This window comes from Sinohyriopsis cumingii, unplaced genomic scaffold (assembly GCF_028554795.1).
Source record: "Sinohyriopsis cumingii isolate HCF-2022 unplaced genomic scaffold, ASM2855479v2 utg000622l, whole genome shotgun sequence".
In the NCBI taxonomy this organism is placed as follows: domain Eukaryota; kingdom Metazoa; phylum Mollusca; class Bivalvia; order Unionida; family Unionidae; genus Sinohyriopsis; species Sinohyriopsis cumingii.
In genome coordinates this window covers 1,211,048-1,232,942 of record NW_028315918.1, presented here as the reverse complement: position 1 = coordinate 1,232,942, position 21,895 = coordinate 1,211,048, and the positions used below count along the sequence as shown (strand labels likewise).

Sequence of the window (21,895 nt, the reverse complement as noted above, 5' to 3'; positions counted from 1 at the left end):
AGAACAGAACACAACCGGTAAATATATGACATTATTTCGCAAGATGCCGTGCAAAGTACGCCACTTCAGTGCGTTATACTTGTTGGTAATACCGTAGGAAGTATACCATATCAGTGCGGTATACCTGTTGGTAATACCTACAAAGTATGCCACTTCAGTGCGTTATACATGTAGCTAATACCGTACGAAGTATGCCACTTCATTGCGTTATACATGTTGCCAATACTGTACGAAGAACGCAACTCAAATGTGTTATACATGTTGGTAGCTGATACGTTTAAACATAAGAAAAAGAACATTTGATAGCTCCCAATGAACAACTGACATATTTCATCTCGTGAATTACCGAGCTTTCCATCAACTCGATGAAATATATACGTTATTCGCTCGATGCAAGCAAAATATCCTGTTATAACAAACTAACACAAACATGTAAGAGCAACTGAATATTTTGATATCAATCTTACTTTGGTAAAAGAAGTGCATGCCATGTTCTCTTTGAACCACTCAATGTCTGCATGTAGACCTTGTTTTGCCTGCCTCATAAAGCATAAGGCAAACTTAAGGCAAAACAGAAATACATATGTTCATTACTTTAGTCACTGTAACATAGGCTTTGAACAATAGTTTTTCGACCTGATCCATTTGTACGATGTACCCGAGGCTATGCAAACGAGATGGTCGGCCCAATCCATTTGTACAAGGTACCTGAGGTTACGAACAAGCGATGGACAGCCTAATCCATTTGTAGAATTTACCTATGGCTATGCACAATAGATGATCGGTCTAATCCAAATGTACGATGTACCTGAGGCTATATACAAGAGACGGTAGGCCTAACCCATTTGTACCATATACCTAAGGCTATGCACAATAGATAGTCAGCCTAACTCATTTGTACGAAATAATTATGGTTAAGTACGAGAGACGGACAGCCAAACTCAATCGTACGATCTACCCGAGGCTTTAATCCATTTGTACGATCTACCTAAGGCTATGTACAAGGGATGGTCGTCCTAACCCATTTGTACGACTTATCTGAGGTTATGAACAAGAGAGAGTCGGCCTAATCCATGTGTACGGTCTACCTGATAAACTGTGAAGACAAACCTAACCTGAACACGAGAAATTATCGGTCTTATACCATTCCTTGGTCTGCCAGGACAACATAATGGAGACTGGAGCTGTCACCAAATAGCCAAACCCATTCTCGAATAATGCTAAGGCATCACGGCCAAACAGGATCATGTTAAGTTAAAGCACATTTGTTGCTTATGTGCATTTTTTAAACCTATATTGATTAATTGTTTAGTCACGTCACAAATTGATGAAATTAACACACAGGTGGAAAATGTACCCCTAATTTGAATAATCTGCAGCTAAACGAAAACAAAGGGCGAAAGTTATTCTTCTTTAATTGCTTTGACCAAAAAAATCAATCAATCAATCAATCAATCAATCAATCAGTCAAATTAACCCCAGCTAGAAGAATATTACTTAGACCGTTCAAAAGATTTAGGCCAACAATCTCTCGCGTTTAGCCTTAATTAAAACTATTCTTTAAGATATCGAGAAAAGAAGTTTACTTAAAGAAAAATTCATTTAATCATTGTTATATGTAGCTTCAGTAAGTTTAAACAAATGTTCTATCAATGAAAATGGAGGTCTACAGATTTCATATTATTTGGCAACGTGTCAAGGAATGGTATACTCCACATATTTCTGATAAACAGAGAGCAAGCCTGAGGAGTCTAGACGAAAGAAGCGGCATCAACGATGAAGATGGCAATATCATGAATTGACACAGTCATTAGTGGCGTTGCTAGGTACATCAGATTCACACAAGTACCTATTACGCCTAGCTACGCCAGTTATAATGATGTTTATTACTAGTTTTTATTGTAATAATGGTATTACTTGTGGCAAATATATAAAAAAATCAAACCGAATAAATTTCACCATAAATGTACCCCTGTAACCATATTATACGAACCTAAATCAAGGTCATTGTTTTTCCTACCCACAGTCATGTTTGTATTGTCGCCTTGATGATTAGTTGTGCCCGAGGTCATCACCGTGGTGGACTTGGATGTCACATCGCTAGATATAGGTGTGGTTGTCGTTGGTGGGTGCTTTATTGTAGTGGTCGCTGGAGTAGCTATGATGCCGGTGGTTGTTGGAACTTTAGTGGTTGACGTTGTCGTTGAGATTCTGACAGTGGTGGTAGATGTGATTTCTGTGGTGGTAGTGGTAGGAGGTTGTGAGTCGTTTCCATAACAACTGATAGTGATCGCAGGACCTTTATAGCATTAAGGATCGGTATTTATTGTATGTGATGCTTATTGCTAGCATTGGTATATCAATTTATAACAATACACCTTACGGACATTTTATTGCTAGCGATGGTATATCAATATATACGAACGAACCGTATATACATTTTATTGCTAGCATTGGTATATCAATTAATAGCAATACGCCGTATGGACATATTATTACTAGTATTGGAATATCACATTCTATCAATTTGGAAATTTTACTGCTAGCATTGGTATATCAAATTATAATAATACACAATTTGGATATTTTATTGCTGGCATTTCGAGAGGTGAGTAAGCGCCACCTGGAGAACAGTTTGTATAACGACTTCTTTCGTCATCAAAATATGTATGCTTCATTAAGTGATACAAATTTCAGAATGTTAGTTTTAAATAATATTGTAATCTTATCTCTATAAAAAAATTAGAAAGTAATTTTATATACACTTTACTAAATAACAAAAAGTGGAGATATACTAAGTACATTCTACTGTCTTTACTGTTGGACGTTATTGTCTCTTACAAGGAAAATGGACATGGCAAGCTCGCCCAGTTGTACCTCAGGCTAGCATATATTGTCCGACGTAACCACTTTAAGCTAATTTACAGTATCCAACATACCCACTTTGAGCTAATCTGCAGTATACAACGTACCCACTTTGAGCTAATCTGCAGTATCCAACATACCCACTTTGAATTAATCTACACTATCCAACGTACCCACTTGGAGCTAAGCTACCGTATCCAACGTATCCACTTTGAGCTAATCTACAGTATCCAACGTATCCACTTGAACTAATCTACAGTATCCAACGTATCCACTTGAACTAATCTACAGTATCCAATGTAGCCACTTTGAACTAATCTACAGTATCTAAAGTACCCATTTTCAATTAATCTACAGTATCGAACCTACCCTCTTTGAACTAACATACAGTATCCAACGTACCTATTTTGAACTAATCTACAGGCACAAACACTGCAATCTATTATATTTTTAATATTGAGATAGTCAAATAAAACACAAATTGATCTTTTCATATAGATGTATATATGCCCTTAAGTGTTATTCAGGCCCATCATTCCATATTTAGGCACATTTCATCTTTCTTCTTCTGCAAGTGTACATGTATACAATCAATGAGGTGACATTAAGAAATGCATAAAAACGAACTCCAAACAGCTAAGGTAGACTTCAAGTCCTAGCATTTATAAATATTTTTCTACATGAATCATGAAAACTGTCAGCGACTGAATATACATGACCTATTGCTATGTGTAACATTGCCTGTAATGATCAACCACATATGGTACGCTTTTTTTAGAAGAAAAAAATCGTAATTAAATATAGCAATAACATTTTTAGGTACCGAATTTAACTCGCATGACAGTTGTGTTTGAAATCGATCGATAAATCAGGAGATGATTAGCGTTGATTGCAAGCAGAAAATCAGTTACAAGAGAAAATTGGATACAACATGTATTACCTGGCTAGATTTCACTCTTGCCAAGGCCACACAACAATTTACGTTTGAATAAAGAAATAACAAAAATAATGAATAAAAATCCTTAGAAGTAAATTCACAATTATTAAACTGTATTGTTTTAAAATGTTATGCTCTGTGTCATATACGACCTCGATGTAATGTTTCTACCTAAACCACGTCAACAGTATCAATCAACACATGAAATGTGTTAACAAAATTAAAAAATGTCTTAAATATGGTACTAATACAGTCATTAATTTAACAAAATACACAATTTCAAGCATGATATGTACTAGCTAAATTTGTAAAACGTGGATTGCTGGTCGAAGCATGCACCCGCTAATTCCCTAAAACTGTGCAACTAACAACATGCATGTTTCCAAGAGCTTTCTATACAGAAAGGTGGTTACAATTATGACCAGGAAACGTCTAATATGTAGGATCTTCCGCTGACTTGCATCCCTCTCCCACAGAACCAAACAGACAGTTCCATCCTACAGATTTCGCACTTCCGCTTACTTGTTTATACCTCTCACCCACCCTTCGGTGACGATGTCTTTTATCCGGATCCGCCGCTGTCTTGTATCCCTCACCAACGCATATATAATGAGCGAAAACGTCATTACCAGTACACGAGAGTAGTGAGGCGCCAATCAAAACGATATTTTGATGTTATATAAGTGAGAAGAGCAGTCACGTGAGATATAATTTACTAGAATCGACGTGTACAACATTTGTAAAGCCTCGTTCCTGGCATCAAATTCTAATCTGAGTGTACGATTTACCTATCCCGCACTGGTGAACGTGATGGATTCGTTTTCTCTTATATCTCACCAGGAAAGAAAAGCGTGGAATGCAAAGATCGGTCATCAGTATGGATGTACCCGTAAAAATAAATACTGCATGTTTTCTGAAAGGTTTACGTCATTAGAATGAACATATTGATAATGATTAATGTTTAGATGTCGTCAAAATATGTCTTTTTGATATTAAAACCGCTTGACAAATTGCAGGTGCGCATGACATCATATGCAAAGTGACGTCTTCCTTAATATCACCGATTGCACTCTTCTGGGATAGATGTGTTCCACGCGGTTTTCTTACATGGGAAATCTATATCACATATGTTTAGAAATTAGATCAAATAATTTACCTCAATGTTCAACAATGAATATGTATTTCAATAATTCAGGAATGTACAGCCTATAGACCGCGACCGGGATACATTTACGTCATACGGTGTGGCTCAAAAATTGCTCTACGTCAAGCGCACTTGAGTAAGTTGCACATACCTGCAATACTTGTCGTTACAGTAGGCCTACCATGTCAGGATAATAGCTGTCTACTAACAATGAAAATCTCCATCTCTAATGATACTGTGCTAGTGTATTTGTGTGTATGTTATGTATGTATGTGTGTCTGTGTGTGTGTGTGTGTGCGTGCTTTTGTATTTGGTGTAAATCGAGGACATTCGTGAGATTACAAACTAACGTACCGAGGACACTTGTGCTTCTCACAACTAGTTTAGCCTAGAATAACGTAAAATCATGATTTGTTGGAAGCTCCCCGTTTACACGCTTGGTAATTGTTCGCGATTTTGGAGTGTATCTTTCTTCCAAGGTTGGCGATACACACGCTCGAAACCATGTCCTCGATTGTCCGGTGGAAAACTTACAGAGATCTACGCTATCAAATTACACGTTGCAAAAACGTATTATCTCCCTTTAGATCCAAGCATTAGGTACCAACTACTTAGATAAACTATAAGAAGATAAGCTAGTGCATATACCAGTCCCTGGTATTTTTTTTATTAATATTTCATGCATGTGAGACAGTTGTGATGGGAAACTCACGATACATTCATATCATACACGTCCATTACAGGCAAATAAATCTACGACATGTACGAAAGAGGTACATCAAAATGCTATAGGAAATACGTATGAATTCATTGTAGAGTTGTACAGAAATTGCCTAATTATCCGACCCATTTGTAAAGTTAAAACGTCCTGTTTGCGGCGAGATTTTACACACGTAAAGCTATTGAAAAGACATCCTTGATATGCAAACTTTATTTTATGATTATTAAATGAGCTATATCAGCCCCATTTTCATCATTTGCCTACTTAGTACTAAAACAGGAGAGAAAAGATGTGAATCAAGTGACAAATCCCGTTAAGGTGAGATCGAATTATCACTAACCGAATTTTGAAGTTACATGCACAGAACTTCAGTAAATATGTAGAAAGGTAAAAATATTATACAGAGGTCAAATATTTATCATCAAGATGATCAGTCCCAAAATGAAACATTTAATTACAGCAATATGTTTTTCATTATCACGCTCTTAAGACCTGCGACAACACGTGCAAGCAGTCATAAACTGTTGAGTGCATTCAATGTTCTTTTAAATGTATATACTTGTTTCAGTTGGTGATTTGATGACTTTGCTTAACATATCATGAATTATATTTGTATCGATAGTTCTGATGTAAACGAAGTCTTATTAAAACAACACACAAAATGTAAAAACAAGGCATCAATCTATATTGTTTTCCCAAATTTAGAGGTTTTTAACAACAGCCGAAACGCTCAGGATGTTCTACTGGACAAACTTGTATTTATAACTTAACAGAACATTTATTTAGAGCTGCATTAGACTGTAATATTCTTACTCATTTAGTCTTTTTTCAGTATGTATTTTAAAGAAGGCGACGCGGGGAAAAAACTGTTTAAAACTTCCTATCAGCGACACAAAACACCTTTACGTGGTACCTTGAATTATCAGATGTATAAACTAAGTGATCTGGAGGGTGAACCAAGAGAGTGTTGTACCATTAAAGTATATTCTTGTTCAATCATGGCTCCAAAACAATAAAACGGGATAAACTGTTTCTAAAATGGTATTAGACAAGTATCCCCATCCACTAACTCTATACATGTACTCTAATAGAACTCTGTTCTTCACTTCTGCAATTACTGAACTTCATAGCTATTAAGGAGGGTTCAATTCAGTTAACATAGATAAGTTGTTGTTGTTGTTTTTATCGATGTTTTAGTCTATCGTTATTCTTTGTGCTGAGGTTGAGATAAAACACTATACAGATTACAATAGAAATACTAGTGTATGCATCATCGATTTATTCAACCAAAGTGACTTGAAACATACAAAGTCTCCGTGAAATACACAATATGGGTACCACAAACATTTGTTCTTATTTTCAACATTACATCTGCACATGCGAGAGAGAGAGAGAGAGATTCTTACGCGTATTATGCAACAAAGATATTACTCTATTTTGTCAAAAAGCGAATAGTCATTGCCGATAAGGCGAGTTTCCTGCCATAAATGCTCAAATCCAACCAAATAGTATTGTTACAAGCAGGGGTATTTGCTTGACCGAGCAGTGTCAAACCCTGGCACGATTCCGCTAGAAGTCAAAAGTTTACCTCAAATTTCCAAAGACTTCTATACAACTTTAGTTGTAAATAAAAAAAGCCCGACGTGTCCATTCTATACATACATTTTTGGCTAATCAATGCAAGACCATAGATCTCAAAACTTGCCTAAATCCTATCAACCGCATATCTGCATCGGTTCTCTTCATGAAATGTCCGCACCGTTATCAGTTCACACCTTAGAAACTATACAACTATCCCCTAACACAGGGAACTATTTTTACTGCGCCACCTTAGGCCAGTCAATTCTTGGTTTAAAGGCACATGTCGCCAGTACAACTTCGTCACATTTGCCACCATGGCGACATAAACGGTATCTACCGAGTCCCTTTTTGTTTATTCCTCTTTGTAATTTACCGGTCATCTACCATAAATATTGTTACTGCAGTCACATCAACAATGTACGCCATTAGGTTTTAGTAGAGACTATATTACTTCAGGGACACTCCATGGTTTTGACCGGAATTCAATAAGAGTCAACCAAGGCATCATGGAAACTCACTAACACTTCACTTATTGACGTTTGCTCCTACTAATTGGCTAATTATTTCAGGCTAAGGAATATTTCCACTGCACCGAGTTCCAGTAATTAAACAAGTAATCACACAAATCTAAGAATTCCTTAAAACGGGTCGCTATAACCAAATGCGCATACTCCAAATTTATTACAGTATGATCTCCAATGTGGTGGATTAGTCCGAAGCATGTTATGTCGTACTAAAGTCTAATTGCAGGACAATCAGTCAGTCAATAAATTGATCAGCCAGTCAATAACAACAAGATATATATTCATATAATAATGTAATTGCCCTAAAGAACAGTTGTAGACGAAACCCTTATGGAGGTTACAGTTACTTAATACTAGTATGTGATTTGAATTTGATTTCAACGTAGCTTTAACAATCTTTCAGTCATATCGCTATGATGTCAGCAATGTGTCAGTTTATAGTGATGTCGAGCACTGGGGCATCAAGCCGCAGACATGTAGAATGATGTCCCACGCAGTCACATTATTCGGACACCTGGTCGACTAGTCCTAACACTAACCTTTTAATGCTGAGCGCCTAGCGAGGCAGCTGTTGGTACCATTTTTATGTCTTTGTTATGACTCTGCCATGGTTCGAACCCGCAACCTCCCGCGTCCGAGGCGGACACTCTAACCACTAGGCCACCTGAGCAGTCGTATTGATTGTTAAGACTGGACTAGATATGCAAACATGTCCTCGTTGGTCATAATGTACCAATATCCACGGTCTCCGTGATTTTGTCAAATAGCGTGCGTCCTTAGTTTGCATCGATTATACATAATATTTGTGGAAACGTGTGAGTCCTCGCTTGCGTTGCTAAATTTCATATTCCTTAGAATTGATAATACAGTTCCCTCCTTGATACATCACCATTTGCTATTAATTTACTGCCACAAACTATATTTCGTTTCGCTCTAAAATCGCCAGAATAAATGTCCTCGATACGCGGTTCCATACACGAGTCCTCGATATCCACCCAATACGAGACAGAGAGAGAGAGAGAGAGAGAGTATGTGTGTGTGCGTGCGTGCGTGCGTGTGTGTGTGTTTGTGTGATAATAGATATTTATGGCACATTAGATGATATACCTATAAACGTTAGGCAGTATTTTACATCGTCCTCTGTACTGTTGCTTTGCTTGTGTAAAGTAATTTGTCCGGATTTAAAGAGGACTCCAGTAGTATTTAACACCTGTGGTTGTTTACACTGGAAAGTGGTCGAGATGCTTCCATTGGTGACGTCTATTCTCGTGCCACAATCAGATGAAGTCGGTTGAACAGTATTGGTTATGGTGAACTGTCCTGAATTGACCTCAATGGTACATAAACACGTATTCACGGCTGTATAGAATGTGGTCAGTAATATTGTAGATCCTGTAATGCTGTCCAGTGTGCACATTGCAATAGCTGAAATAAAGAATAATAAAAACTGAATAAACTTGAAATGTATGGTGCATGTGACAGGTTCACATTAAATGATGGCTTTATATAATTTTAATTTTTCTTATCCGACGTCAGCATGTGTGTTACATCTTCATCCAAAGGAAACTTCTTCACTGTGCCAATCCTTAGGCATGTCAGACTAAGAACAATGTCACCACTTTTTCTGAGACAAACCTGGGATTGAGAAAAATAAAAGACGAAGAGAACAAAATTAATCCGCAACGTATGGATGGTATTAAATCTGTCATATATCTGTGTTTCTTTTCTTCATACTTGTGTGTACTATTTTCATTTAAAAATCAGACATTTCCATGTTGAAACATTTAAGTTTTCCATGTAAGTGATATTCTGGGCCTCGATTCCTATTTTGGGTCACAGGTTACGGATCTGAAAATAGTCCTCTAGAATACATCACTCCTGGAAGAAGAATATTACTATTCAATTGTGTGCAGGACGGAAGTTGTGAAGGTCAGATAGACGGACGGACGGAATCTATCACACAATTTTGAAACCTTGTTATTCGTGCAAAATATAATAAATCTGCTGCAAGATAAGGGCAATCTTTTAATGCATAATTTATACATAAGTCAACGTGTTGAGAGAAACTTTTGTCTTCACAGACAAAAAACCCACGCGTACTAGAAACTGTGGTAAAACTTCGATAACACGGTCTTCAATCACTCAAGTACCTCGTTTTAGTCAAGCTGCAAACTTAGTCTCATTTGAAAATCATCTTTTTCATATTTGTATTACCTTCGGCAATGAAGTGTATATCACTGGAGTACCATGGGTAGGTCCCGAATATAAAATTACTATTTCAAACTCGAAACTTGGGTCCAATTACAACCACAATGGGAACACTCAAAAAGGTGCTATCGTGGGTAATTGTTATGTTAGAGCTTGAAGAGTTAGGGCTGAATGGTGAGCATCCAAAAGTTAATCCTAAAATTAGCTGATTAATCCAATTAATATGATTTGTTGGAGATGGCCTTTCAACAATAAGACAATGTTGTATTAAAAAACAGGTTTTGATGTTGTCATTTGCACATCGGCTCACTTAATTCTATACAGGTTAGCAGATTTAATCGGAGTTGTCTCCTGACCAGTGTAAGGCTATTATCCGTAAGATATTTTTTCCCCTGAACTTTACAGGTAGAGATCAACTAAAGAACATTTGCATTTTTAAACAAAAGTGGAACATCACGTCTTGCGTATATAAGCATAAAAATGCTTCAAATTACAGCTGTTCTCAGATGAATACCGATAATTTTTTACTGACAATTTATAAACAACAAAAGGGAAGGTTTCTACTATCTACTCCCCCAATATCACTTAATATATATATATATATATATATATATATATATATATATATATATATATATATATATATATATATATATATATATATGTATATATATGTATATATATGTGTGTGTGTGTGTGTGCGTGTGTGTGTGTGTGTGTGTCTGCAAGACAAAATTTCAGAGCTTGGCAGACTTTTTCTTTTTAAACGTTTTCCTTCATGCAAATGATTTTTCTGATGGTCTCAAACACAAATACATTAAAAGGTTGGATTTAAAAATTATTTTCACATTCTGATAACATATATTAGCAACTTTTGATATATAGAAACGCATTCCCCAGCGTCTACCAATACTTGTACACGAGAAAAATCCTACTTCGAGAGAAAGCAGTCCTGAAAAGGGGGCCCCGAGTGGCCGAGTGGTCTAAAGCGCTGTCCGTTAAGGATCACAGCCATCTCACCTCTGTCTGCATGGGTTCGAGTCTCGGATTCAGCCAATGTGGGTATGTGAGAAAGCTTGCCAGTAGCTTCTCGTGGGTCGGTGGTTCTCTCCGGGGTTTTCCCGGGTTCTTCCTCCACCATTAATACTGGCCGCCATGTATAGCCTATCATGTGCTGAAAAATGGCGTTAAACCCTACAACAACAATAACAACAAGTCCTGAAAAGTAAGTCGGACAAAAATTACCAATGACTACTATATGCCACGTCTTTTCTTTTACTTGTAACAGTATTTTATAACTTAGAAGCTACGTCTATTATATCAGATAGCATTCGAAGCGTTGCCATGAATTTGTACATTTAATCTCCGTAACTGTTGATACGTTTTCGGAGAGAAATTCCATGTTATTTCAGACAATTTATGGCAGATGGAGGACTCGACCAAAAACGTGATAAAAATCATAGTCTATTTTCTGATATATCTGATATATAGAAACATATAAACATTTATATTTCACTTGGGATCCAATCTAGTATAAACATCCATTCTATTTACAATAACAATGTTGTTAGCCTACCGTCCAAAGACCATGTATAATAGATAATAGTGTACAACAATGTAGGAATTACCTTTTGTAGTATTTTCCGCAACACAGGCATTACAAATTTTGACTGAAAAAGAAAAAAATGTTTGTGCATAATTCATAATTCGTTCTCACATGACATGCTCTCTCTGCATGTATGTATGTATGTATGTATGTATGTATGTATGTATGTATGTATGTATGTATGTATCCAACCCGGATTGAATGGTCTAAGAGCGCACACAAAAGGAAAAAATAAACCTGGATTCTGTAGGTAAAAGCACACAGGGACTTTGACCTGAACGACAAAATCTCGCGCTTGCTCGCTGCTGTTCCTCCCTTCTCACGATTATAAACAATATCACAAACAATCTGTAACAATTCGATGTTTAGTCTCACCTTAGATATTTGCATAAATACTTCTGCTTTATTTATTTATTTATTTATTTATTTATTTATTTATTTATTTACTTATTATTATTTTATTATTATTATTATTTATATTATTATTATTATTATTATTATTAGTAGTAGTAGTAGTAGTAGTAGTAGTAGTAGTAGTAGTAGTTGTAGTAGTGTTCAATCATAAAGATGCTTCTCTTCAATTTCATGGACGATATTTTACCCAGTGTGTATGTTTCGGTAACCATGAATCTTCGGTTCTATAACCAGACCATCACGTCATTTTTTGAGTTGATTTAAATAGTATTTATTTACAAAATTCATTGTGGAAAGCACACACAATTAAACAAGAGATACAGAGGATTGCACAACAAGCATAAGATTATTTCAAGATCTCTCCTCATTAACCTTAAATTTTATTTTCATAATGTGACTGATTTGATCAAGGAAGGCATACAGTTTCAAAGATTGATACAAATTATATATTGAAAGAAAGTTGTATATACAATTTTGTAATAATGTCTGACAGTGACTTATAAACATTTACAGCAGAAATATATTAATGCATTCATGCAAAACAAAAGACGACGAAACAAAGAAAGAAAAAATTATAGATGGTGGCAATAATAGAGTTGTGGAACGGGCTAAGATAAAAGACTTTTGAACTTAGCTCGTGGAGTTTACACTAATAATAACTAAAAACGTACAGACGTGTTCATGATATATACTTACAAGAACTAAATACGTACCGACGATATAACAGAGAGGAATTAAGACATAAGTAGTGGTCAAACGAATCTCCTCGTTGTAATTTTGCATTTCTGGGCCAACTATTGTTCGGTTTCTGAGGGTACCATATTTTGTACAGTGTAAGAGAAAATGCTTTGTGGTTTCTGCTTCACCGCATGAACATCTATTGCTACATGACAAATGGTTTTTGAAAAGATCGTTGTTTAATGTACTCCAAGCATGTTGAAGTTTTTGTGTGTATACTATCTGCCAGTTTTTTTTTTTTCCTTCATAGTAACAGTCTGGGACCGTTTCTAGATTTGTATTTAAGTGTGATTTTTACAAGAGTTTTTGTTAAGATAGAAGATTCGATTCCCAACAGACACTGGTAAAAAAAACTATAGCATCAATTTGTCCTGGCAAGGAATTTTAAGAGTTTTGTTCTGTTACGAACCTGTGTATTACTTATCTGCTGGACAATAGGCAGAACCAAAACCCGCATGTATTCTGGAACCACGCGACGATATTTAAAAGAAGTTCTTTTTGTCATGCCTTGTTAATAGTCTTTCCCATTTTGTCTCCTCCAAACTTGTAGCATCTGGTGTAGATTGTGTTGCCCCACATACAAATTTACCTGCTTCAGCTTGTATGTTGTTCGTTTTCAGTTTTATTCTTCATAATGGTTGCTGTTATCCCAAATAATATCCCCGTCTTATATAGGTAAATTACAATTTCCCCGTCTTATAAAGGTAACTGATAATATCCCCGTCTTATATAGGTAAATTAAAATATCCCCGTCTTATAAAGGTAAAGTATAATATCCCCGTCTTATAAAGGTAACTTATAATATCTCCGTCTTCTATACGTAAATTACAATATCCCCGTCTTATAAAGGTAATTTATAATATCCCCGTCTTATATAGGTAAATTACAATATCCCCGTCTTATAAAGGTAACTTATAATATCCCCGTCTTATATAGGTAAATTACAATATCCCCGTCTTATAAAGATAAAATATAATCTCCTAGTCTTATAAAGGTTTAATAAAGACGTTTAACGATTTCTATAGAGTTGGAATTTCAAACGACGTAATATGGATAACCTTGTCCAGCCTGAAATAGGTTAACATCTCTTTTCCTTGCTGATACATGCAAGAAACCTTCTTCTTAATGTCCCTATGTTGGAAAGGGATCTTGTTACCTTTTTCGAGTTTAGTTGATCCCATTCATGAACTAGGATAATGAATGCCATGCCTCGGGAGAAAGGAATTTCTAAAGATGCAAAGGTGACATTTGAAATCTGCCGCTTTTTTGCTGAAAGTAAACTTATATATATATATATATATATATATATATATATATATATATATATATATATATATATATATATATATATATATATATATATATATATATATATATATATATTTTTTTTTTTTTTTTCTTTGTTCCTATCTTCTTGGGAGTTTTAGTCTACAGATGGATGTAATGTTTTTAGATCTACTTTGAGAGGAATCATTTATTTTGACTTTTCTCTGGAATTTGCTCCTTGACTCTGGACCAAAGCAACAATTTGGGATTATAGTGAATACATTTAAAAGAGTGTTATACAATGCCATCGTAATATATCAAGACTGTTGTCACCTGAACATATTAAATAACACTGGTTAGATCAGTACATTCGAGACCTGGAATTTATTAGGAATGTTGTGTTCTTCTGGACACATGATACATTTTTTTGTGTGGAATTATTTTGGATTTAATTCACAATACTGTGAGTTATTTTAAATTTACATTTTGAAACTCAGAGAATTAATTAAATTTGTCACATTTTAAAACATGTGTTAGTGTTGCTTCTTTATGTTACTTAGTTTAAGACCATAGAGTCGTAATGATGTATGTTCAAGATGATGTTATACATACCTGTTCTTACACCGACTTAATAAAACACCTGTGTGGACGTGGTTTGAAGTCCTTTGTTTTCCATATTTCCAAGGACCTCAAGACTACATATGATGTCAACTGAAGTGTTCTTAAACGTGCAAATACTATAATAATTTGTCTAATCAGATCATGACCACACGTAACTAAGGTCTAATTTTAATGCTTGCATGGTTTATCTCTTGTTCCACATTTGTATGATTCAACAGCAATCATTTCCAAGCCGAATATTAGTACTTCACACCATGCAGTACAAAACAACGATACAAACACCTAATACAAATATTTTTCCTATCTCATGCTCTGTAAACACGTATATTTAAAAATATTAAGAGAATTCACCATGTTAAGTAATAATGGTGGATCAAGTTTAAGAAACTATTCTATGCAATGATAAAGTTTCGTGAATAATGTACATAATGTACATTATAAAGTCTGTTCCTAAAAAGTGTCCATTTGCTCGGCTTGAGAAATACCTTCCCAACACAGTATCCATAATCAACATATAATCTGTAAATCTAACAAACATATAAACAGGGATATCAGTACAAATAACACAAACCATAGGCTTATTAAAATACAATAACGTTATGTTTTGCTTTGTTTTGCTATGGTTTTATTCTCTTTGGTTTATTTTGTCTTTTGTCTTATTTGTTAGTTACCTGTTTATTCTTGATTTGTGTGTGCGTGTCGTAAAAAAAAGGGGGGGGGATGGCATAACAGTCTCTTGTACACATTGTAAATTTTGACAATTAGCCAAACTGTCTGGGTAATGAAGAGTACAAGAACAAAATTACAACATATACCTAAATTGGACACATCGAACCCGGATGTAAAAATTACCTTCATGGAGCAAGCTAACAGCCATAAAGCAGAATATTATTCTCTTCTTCATGTTGGTTTCTCTCGAGGATCAGAAATTACCAAGTCTTGTTGATTCAAACACCTGAAATATCCACAAAACAGCCTATTGTTATAAATATATTTCTTTGAATATCTCTGCCCGAACAGAAGAAAAATGAAATTTAACGAAAATCCAAACAGGCAGTTATCAAGGTCACATGCATGAAAATATTACCCATAATACATGTTCATCTTGCTGAAGAACAAAATAACTTACATATGGTAACTTATATCTGAAAGTATGTATGTATGTATGTATGTATGTATGTATGTATGTATGTATGTATGTATGTATGTGTGTGTGTGTGTGTGTGTGTATGTATGTATGTATGTATTTATTTATTTATTTATTTATTTATTTATGTATGCAAGTATATACATATGTATGTTTGTATTTATGTATGTATTGAAGCGGTCGCATGTTACAGTATATCAACACAATAGTGGCTGTATGGTACTAACTAAAGATAACGATAATAAAAATAAATTGCGCAAAATCCTTAGGAACAACCATTTCAAAAGAAATATAAATATGAAGTACAATAATTTAAAAATATTAAGCGTAACATTTCACAATTCCGTAGAATGTATGTGAATAAAAACTAAGGTAACATATGTAAATTCTTTTAAGAAAACTTGGTCAATTTCTTTATATAACCACATCCACTCAAAAGCTGCAAAACTCTTTCTGGTAGTACATTATTATACATTTCTTGCGTAAAGTTTACATCAAATTGATTCTGCCGTACAGGATGGAAGTCGACACACTCGAAAAGAATGTATTCCATTGTCAGTGCATCTTCGCAAGCCAAGGTTTCGATGTGCTAACCTTATCTAAATCTTGGCCGATCGATCTCACAATTGAGCGATTCGGGTCTGTCAATTTCATTTTATGTGGCGACCGCCGTATCCAATCAAAATCAAGTTGTTTAAATTGGCTTACTTTTCCCCGATGATGGATACAAAAGGAGCATACAAATGGAATGAACTAATAAATTAGCAATTTTCCACTGCCGGTATATGTCTGAACAAATACATACTTTCTTTCAAATACACCTATAATTGCTTCTGTCTGCTTCATAGTCATTCTGTCGATGTTTAACTTACAAAGTATCCTTTCGAAGTCAGTTGCCTCCACCATTTTCGGCCGATGTACAAAGTAACAATGCACCGGTCATTTGGCATTACATACTACTGGAGACAACTCATGAAATCCAAAAGATTAGATATCGCTTTGACAAAGCACTCTAATATCGGATCGATCCGTCAACGGGTAGATAGAGTTAACATATCGGAACCTTGGCTACCGAAGATGTTGTAAGTGGACACTGGCATGGTATGCATTTTGGTCGAGAGTCATCATCACACTCCTGATCGAGACATTCCAGGTTAAAATCACTACCGCGGAAAATGATGCCACAATTTTGTATTCACCGAGGAAATGTCGGGCACATGATGAGTTCCAGATGATATGAACGTCAAATATGACAATGAAACTTAAGTTTTGATCACAAGTACCAAGATCGAGTACTTCTTGGAGAAGTAATCTAATGCGAAACAACTTCTGAGTTCTCTAAGGTATCATTTGACACTTTAGGGGCTGATGCTTGGTTACAAATTTGTACCAAATCGAATCTTTTCTGTTGAGTGTACGAAACTGTGAGCAACAGCTTAAAGTAGCAGAGTGCCTTGGTCCTCAAAGAAATACTATGGATATTCAACCCTTTAGCGGGACAGTTCATTTTGTATGGGACTATTATCATTGCTAAAAATAAAACCGATAGCTCGATGCCAGAGGTCCCTCTAATCTCAGGTCTACCCCTTTCTGTTTTCTAAATGTGGTGCCCGTCGGGTTTGACCAAAAAAGTTATAATTTACCTGATAAACATTTGATGGCGCTGACAAAGTGTGGAAATTTATTTTCTAGATGTAGACATACCTGCCTTAACACAGCTTGTGATGCTACAGCAATATTTGTTTCTCCCTAAACCGCCAGAAAAGGCTGTGTTTCGAAAAACACGATCTTTTTAGTAATCTAGGAAAATTGACACCAAAAGAAAAAACACTTCAGTATATTCCCTTTACATGTAGCTTGTATAAACGGTAAACAGTCATGATTGGGGCTGAAGGCTGGTACAAAACTGTTTCTTATGCAGATTAATTAGCGGCAATTAAAAGGAAATTGGTCAGGTATAAATTACCATTTCAAGCATTACTTAATTGGCTGACAATAGTTAGTGTGATATGATTGAAGACTGTAGTTGGTAAGCCCATTATTCTAATTAACACAGATAAAGTTCACGAAGTGGAGCAACCAAATGTATATAAATCAAAGAGATGGTAGATACGTGTAGGGGAATAACAGTCATTACATTAATTGCATTAAAGATTATTGAAAAGCGGCAACGTTTCTTAGAAGTAAGATTTTACTCCCTGTATGAAACGTGAAGCATGATTATTTAAGCTGCCGGATAGTATTCAAGCATGATTATTTAAGCTGTCCGGATAGTATTCAAGCATGATTGTTTAAGCTGTCCGGATAGTATTCAAGCATGATTATTTAAGCTGTCCGGATAGTATTCAAGCATCATTGTTTAAGCTGTCCGGATAGTATTCAATCATCATTATTTAAGCTGTCCGAATAGTATTCAAGCATGATTCATTATGAAGGTGATTTAGGAAGCAAATAACAACTATCAGCAAAGTAAGTAAAGCACAGCAATAATACACTTCGGAACTTCTGGTTGACGGAATTTTACTCTGTGGAGAACGCCAGCAAAACAGACGAAGGAAAGGGGCCCATTTAATTCTTTACGCATACTGCCGATAACATCAAAATACGTTATTCCTGTGGGTACTATATATGTCGAAATAGGAGCACCACCTGTATGTAACATATTCGACACGCTGAATTGAATATTCAGATTTGTTCTCTTTATCTCTTTATTCTTATTTATTTTCTTTCTCGTGTTAAAATACTAACTATTTACTGGCCTATGCTTTTCGGGATGATTTCAGCCGTGTCACAGATTTATTTGAAAGACAATAATAAGCATATTCATTTTTACGTAGATTATTATTTCTGTATTGTATGGAAAGCAACCCCCACCCATTAAACTTGAAAAATATTACGCCCCCCACCCTTTCCCCAATGAAATGGTCAGTCCCAAATGTGATGTGTATTCTTTTTCTATAAAGACAAGCATATTTCGTAATCTGGATGCATCAGATACAGTTTTGACGTTACTAATATTATTGTCATCTAGAACAATTCGGCTCTGATCCGGATTCTCTTTGAGAATCGAGCAGAGAGGTTTGAACTCCTGTATCATCCAGTCTATAGTGAGTGTGTTGATGAGCATTACTGACACATACATTACAATCAAACACCTTTTTGAACGCTATTGAATTCGTATTTGAAGTTCAGAAAATGCTGCGTTATGTGGCAAATAATATTTAAAAAGGGCAAATTTGGGGCATATAGATACTGAAGTCAGGGCTTGTAGGTTCCAGTCAGGCCTTTTACTTTTTAAAGGTCAGCAACGCTGGGCCTGTGCTTAATTATTTTTTGGGCACTGGTTATATTAAATAATCACAGCGAGTAGTAGATAATGTAATGGAAAATACTATCGTATGAACGTGTAGTATCCTGAAAGAATTCCCATGCGTGACTGATGCTGGAATTAAATTGTCTGACCAATGGTGCGTTTCTGCCGTCATATAAATGTCAAGTTGCTGTTTAGTCTGAATGGATCATATCTGCATATGAAAGAGGGACAAACAATACTATATAGGTCAAGGATCGCGTTGGAGAAATCACGAAATCTCCGTGAAGAATATAATAACATGCATGAAAAGTTATTGTATAATATCATGCAAGACAGTTTTTCTTCGCTGTCGTTAACTGAGTCGTTGGTGTTAGTGAGAGCCGTTTGTGACCTTAAAGACAGTGACAAATCCAGTGCAGGCAGTAAAATCTTCAGGGAAGACAAGACCTTCATGATCAACGTCAAGAATAAAATGAATAAGAAAGTTGTCATCAGCAACGAACATATGAAGTCACCAACCGCATCTACCCGTATGCTTGACAATATATTCTTTTACATCTATAATCTCACAAGCGTCGTTTTGGAGGAATGCCATTATGTTCTTGAAGCGTGAAGACACGGACTCCATCAATGATTAAATCGATGAAGTTTATGCAACAGATCATCGGGAGGTATACACCCAAACAGGCAAAAGGCTGTCTCTTTCCAGATGCATAGAAGTTCAAGTTATGGTTTCCCCGTACTAGTTCTGTATCAGTACGAACTGCTATCAGATGCGACGGAGCGATTGAGCCGTCAATGTTTATCTCAGTAACACTAGCGTTTAGTAAACAGCTGATACTGAGTAAAGCATAAACATTGACAAATGGCGTTTCCAATGGGCGTATCTTTTTCGTACTGCATCCCAGGAGTGAATGATATAACAGATCAGACTTGAAAATACAGGCAGCACCTCGATGAACTCAAGTCCAGGAACATAAAATTAACCGTACAGATTACTGATATAGAAAAAGCGTTGAATAACTTAACCCTGATATTACCGTCAATGTGTTGGAACAGCAGCTTTCGACCGATTCGACTATCCACCGCTTCGCGCTAGTGGACTAACGTTGATCTCCTGTTTTTGGGAAACAATGGACGGTCCAGAAGCATGGCAACATTACCCGTAGATAACAAACATCTTTCCTCGATGGTTTTCCAACGCATCAAGCATGTAATGATATAGTATCAGTGTCGGGCTAGTCTGCATGTATTTAGCACGCAACAGCCGCTTGGCGACCAGTGTTTAATGATAAGCCACAGCGTATAATCATGCAAAAACTGGCAAGAACATCCTGAAAATTACCGCCGTGCAACAGAAAATGAAATCGCCATATAACTTGTACGTAGGCTTTGAATACTTGGACGTTCATCGGTGAAATCTTAGCCATCATCCATTTTTCAATCAAGCACCACACAAATTACTCAACAAGTTTCTTGCGGGTTTTGTGAAACTGCTATCAGATGCGATGGAGCGATTGAGCCGTCAATGTTTATCTCAGCAAGTACACGGTAGAGGTGTTCCTTAAATCGCTCGAGGTTACAGCAAAATGGATCCGGCAATAAATGTCATCGCCCGCAGACATTATTATGACTAGATAAAATATTTGCAAGTTTTCTGTGGAGATGTATTGTTGGATCTGTGATGAATCTTTCAGCGATACGGCTTTCTCGTTTGCCGATGGAACTGGAAGTTGGGGCTCTAAATTTCGCGATCATGGTCATTCAATGGCACACTGGCAAGTAGAGAGAAACTGCGCACAGTCCATTCAATCTACAATTGCAAATTTATCCAGGTAAAAAGAATTTTAGTTGTGCTTCAAAGGCTTTGAGAGTATGATGGTCACTTTATCATGCAAGGAATCACATCCGCATTAAACGCTGTAATAACTGTAATTCCCAACAATATGGAACAGTATATGACGATCTGGCCTGACCAGCTGAAGTTCATTGACTTGATACAGTTTTGTATTTCAGCCATACTAAACTCAGCAACCATGCGGGGTAAAAGCCACCGATAATAAACGCTTTATATAATCACTCGTCGATAAAACTTTGTGACAAAGGAAAAAACCGGAGGCTCCGAAGTTGCACATACGCGAAGAAATTTACCCGTACGAGTACATGAAAAATCATTTGCCACTGAAAGAAGCATTCTATTCTTCGCTGTCCCACTCAGCTATTTCCACATTCGATTACGCGCGTGTGAACAACGTCTGGTTGGGTTTCGTTGTTGTAATCTCTGTGACTGCTACAATTTGTATCTGCGCACAGATGTGCTACTGACAGCAATGTATTTGAGGTGGTTCGCGGTAGTGCCATGCGGGTGTACGAGCTCGATCCCAAGCACAACTTCGTATCACCAAGAATAGCCTGGGATGCTCTTCTTTCGAAAGCCAAGATCGAGTTGGAAATGCTAAATGATATACATCAACATCTGTTCGTCGAATGTGGTGACCGTGACAGGATTTGTATGGCGTTGGATGATGAGACCAATTTTTGTAGGCGAGTTTGCATGTGTGATCACGGGAACGTGGACATTCACACACACATACACGAACAAAACAGCAACGGTGACATCGAGTACCCTAAGATATTCACTTTTGCACAGAATGATACAGGACAACTGCAATATATTGATATTCGGGAGGTTGAAGCGTACGTCCTAGCAAACATCATTGAACCTATGTGATGATGACCAATATAGTATATCCAACAATCGAGTCTGAACGTGTGAAGCAATTTAACGGTCTTGATAAATGTATACAGTC

The 21,895-nt window shown here is 36.2% G+C and overlaps 1 protein-coding gene across 1 annotated transcript in view; it reads right to left on the bottom strand.

The window, feature by feature from the left end:
* Positions 1-21,895, bottom strand: part of LOC149773647 (uncharacterized) — a 47,321-nt gene that overhangs the window by 4,795 nt on the left and 20,631 nt on the right. Inside the window, exons 2-5 of the mRNA XM_089946129.1 lie at positions 15,478-15,580; positions 11,609-11,650; positions 8,880-9,197; positions 1,994-2,299 (exon numbers count right to left, since the gene is read on the bottom strand). Coding sequence (XP_089802255.1) covers positions 1,994-2,299; positions 8,880-9,197; positions 11,609-11,650; positions 15,478-15,529 — 718 coding nt within the window. The 5' untranslated portion in view covers positions 15,530-15,580. The remainder of the gene's footprint in view (positions 1-1,993; positions 2,300-8,879; positions 9,198-11,608; positions 11,651-15,477; positions 15,581-21,895) is intronic.